General features: G+C 49.0%; 1 protein-coding gene across 1 annotated transcript in view; it reads right to left on the minus strand.

Moving 5' to 3' along the window:
• Positions 1–10,464, minus strand: part of ncapd2 (non-SMC condensin I complex, subunit D2) — a 175,117-nt gene extending 164,653 nt beyond the window's left edge. Inside the window, exons 1-2 of the mRNA XM_063039703.1 lie at positions 9,948–10,464; positions 7,798–7,923 (exon numbers count right to left, since the gene is read on the minus strand). Of these exons, the coding sequence (XP_062895773.1) occupies positions 7,798–7,915 (118 nt within the window). The 5' untranslated portion in view covers positions 7,916–7,923; positions 9,948–10,464. The remainder of the gene's footprint in view (positions 1–7,797; positions 7,924–9,947) is intronic.
• Positions 10,465–11,608: the final 1,144 nt, after the last annotated feature.

Genomic DNA, 11,608 nt, shown 5'->3' on the forward strand with positions numbered 1-11,608 from the left:
TGTGGAGATCCGTGGCGAACATGAATATACGTTATATACACACAGTATCTGAAATACATCTTATGGAAATGTTTTGTATGATGCTAAATTGCAATAAAATAATAAATTACAAATCAAAACAAAGGAGCTGGTCGTGGACTGGGGGAGGAACGGAGACGGGCTGACCCCTATTGACACCGATGGATCTGGGGTTGAGAGGGTGAACGGCTTTAAGTTCCTCGGTATAAACATCACTGAGGATCTCGTGTGGTCTGTACACACCGGCCGTGTGGGTGAAAAAAGGGAACAACAGCACCTCTCTCAACTCAGACGGTTGAAGAAGTTTGTTATGGGCCCCTCTAAATCCTGAGAACTTTCTACAGGGGCACAATTGAGAGCATCCTGACTGGCTGCATCACTGCCTGGTACGGGAACCGTACCCCCCTCAATCGCAGGACTCTGCAGAGAGTGGGTGCGGGACAGCCCAGCGCATCTGTAGATGTGAACTTCCCACTACTCAGGACAGATGTGTAAAAAGGGCCCGAAGGATCTCTGGGGACCCGAGTCACCCCCAACCACAAACTGTCCCAGCTGCTACCGTCCGGGAAACGGTACCGCAGCATAAAAGCCAGGACCGACAGGCCCCGGGACAGCTTCTCCCACCAGGCCATCGGACTGATTAACTCACGCCGACACAACTGTATATTTCTAAGCTATAGTGACTGTCCTTTTGTACATACTATTTATTACAAATTACGATAAGTGGTACATTCAGACAGAGACGCAAGTATTTTTACTCCTCGTGTACGTGACGGATGCAAGAAATAAAGTCAATTCAATTCACTGGACCCCTCTCAGGAGGCCGTTGTCGGAAGAAGCTTACAGTCCAGAGTGAGACCACCGTCCAACGGGGAAGATTTAAGGCCCTTGAAGACTTCAGACGACAAACCCCGATCCCGATTGCTCGGGAGTGGCGGGACGGCACCACAGACGGACAGGGCGGAAGGAACGGAATCGACGGGCCAAGTCACGTCTGGCGTACAGGACGGCGCAGAAGTCTTAGCCGCATGCATATTTCTTGGTGGAGCGCTGAGACTTCTGCAGGGTGGAGGGTCGCAGGACAGGGGTGGGGAAGAGGAGGGGTCCCAGGGGATGGGTGCAGAGACACCAGGCAGGGTCATCCGATTCCAAACAATTGGTTTATTGATCACGACAGAGTGTCTCTCTGGTGTTTCCCCTCTCGCTTTTCCCCCAACCGCGATTCCCCTCTCCCTGCCCCCTTTCCCACTCTCAGTCCACGACAGAGACCCCTATCGGAATCAGGTTTACCATCCCTCACCTGTGTCATGAAATTTGTTGTGCTTTTTTAAAATGGCAGCAGGACTGCGAATGGCGGGGAGTGTCGAGGGACAGAGGGACACAGAAACGTAGAAAACCTACAGCACAACACAGGCCCTTCGGCCCACAACGCTGTGCCAAACATGTCCTTACCTTAGAAATTACCCAGGGTTACCCATAGCCCTCTATTTTTCTGAGCACCATGTACCTGTCCAGGAATCTCTTAAAAGACCCTGTCGTATCCGCCTCCACCACCGTCACCGGCAGCCCATTCCACACACTCACCACTCTCTGTGTGGAAAAACTTACCCCTGACATCTCCTCTGTACCTACTCCCCAGCACCTTAAACCTGTGCCCTCTCGTGCCAGCCATTCCAGCCCTGGGGGAAAAGCCTCTGACTATCCACACGATCAATGCCTCTCATCATCTTATACACCTCTATCAGGTCACCTCTCATCCTCCGTCGCTCCAAGGAGAAAAGGCCGAGTTCACTCAACCTATTCTCATCAGGCATGCTCCCCAATCCAGGCAACATCCTTGTAAATCTCCTCTGCACCCTTTCTATGGTTTCCACGTCCTTCCTGTAGTGAGGCGACCAGAACTGAGCACAGTACTCCAAGTGGGGTCTGACCAGGATCCTATATAGCTGCAACATTACCTCTCGGCTCCTAAACTCAATCCCACAACTGATGAAGGCCAATTCACCATACGCCTTCTTAATCACAGACTCAACCTGCGTAGCAGCTTTGAGTGTCCTTTGGACTCGGACCCCAAGATCCCTCTGATCCTCCACACTACCAAGAGTCTCACCATTAATAATATATTCTGCCATCATATTTGATCTACCAAAATGAACCACCTCAAACTTATCTGGGTTGAACTCCATCTGCCACTTCTCAGCCCAATTTTGCATCCTATCAATGTCCCGCTGTAACCTCTGACAGCCCTCCACACTATCCACAACACCCCCAACCTTTGTGTCATCAGCAAATTTACTAACCCATCCCTCCACTTCCTCATCCAGGTCATTTATAAAAATCACGAAGAGTAAGGGTTCCAGAACAGATCCCTGAGGCACACAACCGGTCAACGATCTCCACGCAGAATATGACCTGTCTACAACCACTCTTTGCCTTCTGTGGGCAAGCCAGTTCTGGATCCACAAAGCAATGTCTCCTTGGATCTCAGTGTACGAGGGTAGGACACACACACCGTGAACGGTGGGGAGTGTCGAGGGACAGGGGGACCTCGGTGTCCGGGGGTAGGATACACACCGTGAAGGGTGGGGAGTGTCGAGGGGACAGGGGGACCTCGGTGTACGAGGGTAGGACACACACCGTGAAGGGTGGGGAGTGTCGAGGGACAGGGGGACCTCGGTGTACGAGGGTAGGACACACACCGTGAACGGTGGGGAGTGTCGAGGGACAGGGGGACCTCGGTGTACGAGGGTAGGACACACACCGTGAACGGTGGGGAGTGTCGAGGGACAGGGGGACCTCGGTGTACGAGGGTAGGGGACACACACCGTGAATGGTGGGGAGTGTCGAAGGACAGGGGACCTCAGTGTACGAGGGTAGGGGACACACATCGTGAAGGGTGGGGAGTGTCGAGGGGACAGGGGGACCTCGGTGTACGAGGGTTGGACACACACCGTGAAGGGTGGGGAGTGTCGAGGGGACAGGGGGACCTCGGTGTACGAGGGTAGGACACACACCGTGAACGGTGGGGAGTGTCGAGGGTTAGGGGGACCTCAGTGTACGAGGGTAAGACACACACCGTGAACGGTGGGGAGTGTCGAGGGACAGAGGGACCTCGGTGTACGAGGGTAGGACACACACCGTGAACGGTGGGGAGTGTCGAGGGTTAGGGGGACCTCAGTGTACGAGGGTAAGACACACACCGTGAACGGTGGGGAGTGTCGAGGGACAGAGGGACCTCAGTGTACGAGGGTAGGGGACACACACCGTGAAGGGTAGGGAGTGTCGAGGGACGGGGGACCTCAGTGTATGAGGGTAGGGGACACACACCGTGAAGGGTAGGGAGTGTCAAGGGACAGAGGGACCTCGGTGTACGAGGGTAGGGGACACACACCGTGAAGGGTGGGGAGTGTCGAGGGACAGGGGGACCTCGGTGTACGAGGGTAGGACACACACCGTGAAGGGTAGGGAGTGTCGAGGGACAGGGGGACCTCGGTGTACGAGGGTAGTTCAGATACCGGAATGGTGGAAACTGAAATAATTTTTTTTTGTAATTTATTTTTTATTGAAGTTCATCATCAAACAAAACTTTCCATAAGATATATTTCAGATACTGTACATATATATTATATAGTCATATTTGTCACAAATCCCCACATAATATTTATCTGAGGTATACACTTATAGAAAGGAGAGGAAAGAAAGAACAATCAAATGAAGACAACTTTGTACAGAGCGGGGAGTGATCTTTTTGTCTACAACATTTTCATTGACTTGTGAGAATAAAAGCAGGCCTATGAGATGTTATATAGTTAAACTATGTTTCCCAGTATGAATCAAACTGTTCCAGCTTATGATTAACAGATGGCGTTATCTTCTCCATTTTGTAAATGTCCATTGTAATTTCCATCCATACATTTAAAGTTGGGCTCTCCTGTGATAACCTGGTAAGGATCTTGTTACCAGCCGCCAGCAGTATATTCATTAAATATTTATCTCTTTTCAACCATTCTTGAGGTATAAAGCCAAAAATATATGGTCTTATTCTCCAAGGATATTTCACATTTAAAAATGTCTTGTAGGGCATTTTGTATCCCACTCCAATAGTCTTTGATAATGGGGCATTCCCAGAAAATATGATAATGGTTTACATTTTGATTTCCACAATTTCTAACTTGTAAATATCTAAAAAAATGTATTCTTGATAAGTTATATTAGATAATTGTTCAAAAGACATAAGGGAACCATCTAAAAATAAATCCAAAAACCGTAAAATACCCTTAGTCTTCCAAGTTTGAAAAGCGCGATCCGTAAAAGAGGGAGGAAAAAATATGTTACCTAAAATAGGAATCGCTAACCCGAATTGATTAAGATCAAAAAATTTTCTGAATTGAAACCAAATGCGCAAAGCATATTTAACTATCGGGTTAGAGACCTGCTTAAGACGTTTCGAATCAAAAGGGAGAGAGGAGCCTAAAATAGAACCAAGTGTATAACCCTGAACAGATTGTAATTCCAATGCTACCCATTTAGGAATAGATAGTATGTCCTGGTCAAGTAACCAAAATTTCATATGTCGAATATTAATAGCCCAATAATAGAATCTAAAGTTAGGTAATGCTAAACCTCCATCTCTCTTAGCTTTCTGTAAATGTATTTTACCCAGTCTCGGATTCTTATTCTGCCAAATAAATGAAGAAATTTTAGAGTCAACTTTATCAAAAAAAGATTTTGGAACGAAAATTGGTAATGCCTGAAACACATATAAAAATTTTGGCAAAAAAAAATCTTAACTGCATTAATACGACCAATCAAAGTTAAATATAAGGGAAACCATTTAGATGAAAGTTGAGTAATATGGTCTATTAATGGTAAAAAGTTAGTCTTACATAAATCTTTGTATTTACAAGTAATTTTAATCCCAAGATATGAAAAGTAATTATTAATCAATTTAAATGGAAATTTATAATATAAGGGAAGATGTTTATTAATCGGAAAAAGTTCACTCTTACTAAGATTTAATTTATAACCTGAGAAAAGACCAAATTGTGCTAATAACTCTAAAACAGCAGGAATGGATTTCTCAGGATTAGAAATATATAAAAGTAAATCATCAGCATAGAGTGATAATTTATGGGACTTTAATCCCCGAGTTATCCCAGTAATATTTGAAGATTCTCGAATAGCAATTGCAAGAGGTTCTAATGCAATATCAAATAATAGGGGACTAAGAGGACAGCCTTGTCGAGTACCACGAAAGAGAGGAAAAAAAGGTGAGTTTAAAGAGTTAGTACGAACCGAGGCTACAGGGGAATGATATAACAGTTTAATCCAGGATATAAATTTCAAGCTAAAATTAAACATTTCAAGCACCTTAAATAAATAAGGCCATTCTACTCTATCAAAAGCTTTCTCGGCATCTAAAGAAATAACACACTCAGGAACATTTTGTGAGGGAGTATAAACGATATTTAACAATGTACGAATATTATAAAAAGAGTAACGACCTTTAATAAAACCCGTTTGGTCTTCCGAAATAATAGAAGGAAGTACTTTTTCTAGTCTATTTGCTAATAACTTAGAAAAAACTTTAGAATCAACATTTAATAAAGATATTGGTCTATAAGATGCACATTGAGCAGGGTCTTTATCCTTCTTTAGTATTAGAGAAATTGATGCTCTATTAAAAGATTCAGGAAGTTTACCAAGTTTCAAAGAAGCCTCAAAAACCCTACAGAGCCAAGGAATCAATAAAGAAGCAAAACATTTATAAAATTCAACGGTAAACCCATCCGGGCCAGGAGCTTTCCCCAGATTCATAGAAAAAATAACATTCTTAATCTCATCCATTGTAATGGAAGTATCTAATAAAGAAGACATATCCTGTGAAATCTGAGGGAAGTCTAACTTATCTAAAAAATCATTCATATAGTTAGAAATTTCCTAAGTACTATACTTTCTTCCTTTCCAATGCTTCCTCCTACATATATTTTAGATTCGATAATTAACCTTAATCCATGTCAGAAAGGTGCATCGGCTATGATTTATAATATTATTATGAAACTTAGGAAAGCTCCATTTGATAAGATTAGGGTAGATTGGGAACAGGAATTGGGGCTTACCATTTCTGTGGATGATTGGGGGCAGATTTTACAATTAGTTAATACTTCCTCTATTTGTGCTAAACATTCCCTAATTCAATTTAAAGTGGTTCATAGAGCACATATGTCCAAAGATAAGTTAGCGCGTTTTTACTCGCATATTAATCCTTTCTGTGATAGATGTTCGGGGCAGATAGCCTCTTTAACTCATATGTTTTGGTCTTGCCCTACTTTGGAAACTTTTTGGAGAGATATTTTCAATATTATTTCTAAGGTATTAAATATAGATATCTCTCCTCACCCTATTACTGCTATCTTTGGACTACCTAAAATTTCTAGTAATCTTTCCCCTTCAGCCCGTAGAATGATTGCATTTCTTACTTTAATGGCGAAAAGATGTATTTTACAACATTGGAAAGAGCTTAATGCTCCAACTACCTTTTTTTGGTTTTCTCAGACGATTTTATGTTTGAATTTGGAGAAAATTAGAAGTAACCTTTATGATTCTTCATTTAAATTTGAACAGATTTGGGGACCTTTTATTCGATATTTTCATTTAATGTAATATTTACCCTTCTTGTTTTTTTTTCACTGTTTTTAATGGAGGTCGGGATTGAGGACGTGATTTTAAGTTTAACTCTGTTTGGTTTCAAGTTAGCCCATTGCTTTGCCTTGCTTTTAGTTAGCTGCACGGTGGGTTTTTTTTTGGGGGTTTTTTTTTTCTTTTTTTTCCATTGATATATATAAAATTTAGTATACTATTATGTTATCTTGGTTTCTTATGTTTAAATTACATTGTTTGTATTTTTTTTTGGTATTGATATCTTTTGGAATTTTATTATACTTTAACATTGTATTAATGTTTATATGGCTTACCTTTTTGTATACTTACTCAATAAAAAGATTTAAAAAGAAAGAAAAAGATTTCCACAATTTCTCCAGCGAACAGGGAGGTTACTATCATAGTGGGATTTCTGGGAGCGTGGAGAACATAGAACACAGAACAGTACAGCACAATACAGGCCCTTCGGCCCACAATGTTGTGCCGACCCTCAAACCCTGCCTCCCATATAACCCCCCCACCTTAAATTCCTCCATATACCTGTCCAGTAGTCTCTTAAAGTTCACGAGTGTATCTGCCTCCACCACTGACTCAGGCAGTGCATTCCACGCACCAACCAGTCTCTGAGTAAAAAACCTTCCTCTAATATCCCCCTTGAACTTTCCACCCCTCACCTTAAAGCCATGTCCTCTTGTATTGAGCAGTGGTGCCCTCGGGAAGAGGCGCTGGCTGTCCTCTCTATCTATTCCTCTTATTATCTTGTACACCTCTATCATGTCTCCTCTCATCCTCCTTCTCTCCAAAGAGTAAAGCCCTAGCTCCCTTAATAAAGTGTCCGTTTGCGGGAACCGAAGTTTAATCGCTTCATAACCGTCTCAAGGTGTTTGGCCCGGGAGTTGCCAGCGGACTAGCTGGGTGAGGAAGGTGCGACGTTGGGGCAGCCCGAAACAGCCGAGGGAACCCCGTTTCCCCCCGCCGAGGGCAGGAGGAGGCGCCTCGAGCCTCCACTGCCCCTCCCTGTTGAGGTTGGGTGCCTCGAGGAGCGCACGGATGTCTGACCGCACACAGCACCCCCCCCAACACCCCTATTCCCTCGCCTCCCGAAGCCCGCCGCCTCACCTTTCACGCGCTGGGGGAGCTGGGAGGTGGGCAGGAGCTCTTCCACCACGTACTGCTTCACCCGGCCGCTCTTCAGCAAGTCCAGCCGGGCCTGGGGGATGACAAACTCAAAATCCATGATCCGGGCTGTGGGACGGTGATAGAGAGAGAGAGAGAGTGAGAGACGGTGAGAAAGAAAGAGACACACACATGCAGGCGGACAGAGAGAGAGGGGGAGGGAGAGAAAAACACACAGAGGCAGATGGAGAGAGATGGAGGGAGAGAGAGGATCCTCCATCCCTTTTCCCTATTAATCTCCCTCCTTCCTCATCCTCGCTCTCCTTTCCTTCCTCATTGCCCACCCTTCCTCCCTCCCTTCTTACCCATCCCTCCCTCCACCTTCTCTCCCTGATCCCTACCCCCTCCCTCATTTCCAACCTGCATTATTTCCCGCCTCAATTTTACCCGTCCTCCTCCCTCCCTCATTTCCAACCTCCCTTATTTCCCTCCCTCCCACCTGTAATTTCCCTTCCACCCTCCCTTCCTCAGGTCCCATCCACCTTCCCTTATCCACATCACTCTCCCTCCCACCCTCCCCCTCATCCCTATCTCCCTCCCCTTCCCTGTCTCTCTCCCTCCATCATTTCCCACCCACCTCCCTCATCCCTATCTCCTTCCCTCATTTGCCATCTCCCTCACTCACCCCTATCTCCCTCCCTCATTTCCCTATCTCCCTCCCTCACATCGCTATCTCCCTCCCACCCTCCCTCATTTCCCATCTCCCTCACATCCCTATCTCCTATCCCCTCTCCCTCACATCCCTATCTCCCTCCCACCCTCCCTCATTTCCTCCCTCCCTCCCATCCCCCCTCCCACCCTCCCTCATTTCACATCTCCCTCACATCCCTATCTCCTTCATTTCCTATTCCCCCTCCCTGACATCCCTATCTCCCTCCCATCCCCCTCTCCCTCCCACACTCTCATTTCCCATCCCCCTCTCCCTCATTTCCCATCTCCCACCCTCCCTCACATCCCTATCTCCCTCCCACCCTCTCATTTCCCATCCCCCTCATTTCCCATCTCCCTCCCACCCTCCCTCACATCCCTATCTCCCTCCCACCCTCCATTTCCCATCCCCCTCTCCCTCATTTCCCATCTCCCTCTCACCCTCCCTCACATCCCTATCTCCCTCCCACCCTCCCTCATTTCCATCTCCCTCACATCCCTATCTCCCTCCCACCCTCCCTCATTTCCCATCTCACTCCCATCCCCCCTCCCTCCCACATTTCCCATCTCCCTCCCAGCCTCCTTTATTTCCCATCCCCCTCTCCCTCCCACCCTCCCTCATTTCCCATCTCCCTCACATCCCTATCTCCCTCCCACTCTCCCTCATTTCCCATCTCCCTCCCATCCCCCTCTCCCTCCCACCCTCCCTCATTTCCCATCTCCCTCACATCCCTATCTCCCTCCCACCCTCCATTTCCCATCCCCCTCCCTCATTTCCCATCTCCTTCCCATCCCCCTCTCCCTCCCACCCTCCCTCATTTCCCATCTCCCTCCCATCCCCCTCACCCTCCCACATTTCCCATCTCCCTCCCACCCTCCCTCATTTCCCATCTCCCTCACATCCCTATCTCCCTCCCACCCTCCCTCATTTCCCATCTCACTCCCATCCCCCTCTCCCTCCCACCCTCCCTCATTTCCCATCTCCCTCCCATCCCTATCTCCCTCCCTCCCTCATTTCCCATCTCCCTCCCACCCTCCCTCATTTCCCATCCCCCTCTCCCTCCCTCATCTCCCTCAGACCCTCCCTCACATCCCTATCTCCCTCCATCCCACCCTCCCTCAGACCCTCCCTCACATCCCTATCTCCCTCCATCCCCCTCTCCCTCCCTCACATCCCTATCTCCCTCCCACCCTCCCTCATTTCCCATCTCCCTCACATCCCTATCTCCCTCCCACCCTCCCTCATTTCCCATCTCACTCCCATCCCCCTCTCCCTCCCACCCTCCCTCATTTCCCATCCCCCTCTCCCTCCCTCATCTCCCTCAGACCCTCCCTCACATCCCTATCTCCCTCCATCCCACCCTCCCTCAGACCCTCCCTCACATCCCTATCTCCCTCCATCCCCCTCTCCCTCCCTCACATCCCTATCTCCCTCGCTCACTCACCCTCTCGCGCTCTCCGCGTTCGAATTCCTCCGTCTCCTCTCCCTCCGTCCAATCAGATCCCGTCTCCTTTCCCTCCGTCCAATCAGATCCCGTCTCCCTCCCCTCCGTCCAATCAGCTGACGGCTCACTCCCCTCCGCCCAATCAGATCCCGACTCCCTCCCCTCGGCTCAATCGGATCCCGGCTCCCCCCGCTCCGTCCAATCAACGGCCGGCACCGCCTCAGGCGGACCAATTAGCGGCCGGTGCTACTTCAGTCCTTCCAATAGCCGCCGGACTTATGGTTGCCCCGCCCTTCCCGGTTAGAACCCGCCTCCTGGGTGGCTGACTTCCTGCCAACCGGCCGTTGGCTCTCCGCTCGTTTCCGGTGAGCCGCATGCCCGCCGCCTCGCCCTCCCATCCATCCAATCACCGCACGGAAACCTGCCCGTCCGAACCCGCCAGCTCCCCTTTGTCCGCTTCGGCCAGTGGCCGCGGAGGCGTCTCTCCGCTCGGGCCAATCGACAGGCCGCGCACTGTTCACTTCCACCAATCACCGCCCTCCATTTCTTCCGACCCGACACCCACACTGTCCAATCAGTGCCCGCTCACCGCATGAGGGGGGAGGGAAATGCGCGCAACAAAGCCGTCCAATCACGGACGCCCACTTTGTCCCTTCTCACCAATCACGTTCCTCTGACCCGCCTCTTCCCGCCGGACGCGGCCAATGAGCGGCCAGCTCGCGTCCCCAACTCGGGCCGTTGGCCGGCCGCGCCAGAAAATTCAGGCGGGGACGGCGGGGGGGGGAAGGGCGAGGCGGACGCGCTGACGACATCCCGTTCCCCCCCACACACATACACAGACAGACCCTCGTCACGTGACATCCCTCTGTTCACGTGACGGGGGCGGCTGACCCCCCGGGATGAGTGGCAGGCGAGGTCAACCTGGTTAGGCTGCAATGGTTAGCCGAGTTAACTAGTTACCCGCAGGCCCGGATGGGAGCACAAGATCGGCCCCGGAGTTAAATTGCGCCTACTGTTGTCCCATGTGTGCAAAATTTGCCTTGCATACAGGATCAGAATTATTATCACCGACATGTGTCGTGAACTTTGTTAAGTTGGCAGCAAGAGTTCAATGCAATGCATAACCCGGAAAAAAACAATCAATAAACCACCGTCTATGTATATTGAATAGGCTAAAAAGCATGCAAAAGTGAAATAATATATAATACGTAAGTGAGGTCGTGTCCAAGGGTTCATTGTCCATTCAGGAATGGGACGGCGGAGGGGAAGAAGCTGTTCCTGAATCGCTGACTGTGTGTCTTCAGGCTCCTGTACCTCCTACCTGACGGTGACAGTGAGAAAAGGGACAAGCCCTGGGTGCTGGAGGGTCCTTAATCATGGACACTGCCTTTCTGGGTAGGCTGGGTCGCCATTACGGGGGTCTCGGTGAGCGCCGCACGCACGCCGGCGTTTTCACGCCGAAAGCTCACCGGCACGGCGAGGCGGCCGGCCCCCTTACAGACGGCGCCCTCGATATCAACAGCGGGTCCAGCCCCGCAGATATAGAACGGAAGAGAGCATGCCGAAAGGTCTCGGCCCAAAACGTTGACTGCTTCAGAACAGAACATGGAATAGTACAGCACATTACAGGCCCTTCAGCCCACAATGTTGTGCCGACCCTC

This window comes from Mobula hypostoma, unplaced genomic scaffold, assembly GCF_963921235.1.
Source record: "Mobula hypostoma unplaced genomic scaffold, sMobHyp1.1 scaffold_123, whole genome shotgun sequence".
Taxonomy (NCBI): domain Eukaryota; kingdom Metazoa; phylum Chordata; class Chondrichthyes; order Myliobatiformes; family Myliobatidae; genus Mobula; species Mobula hypostoma.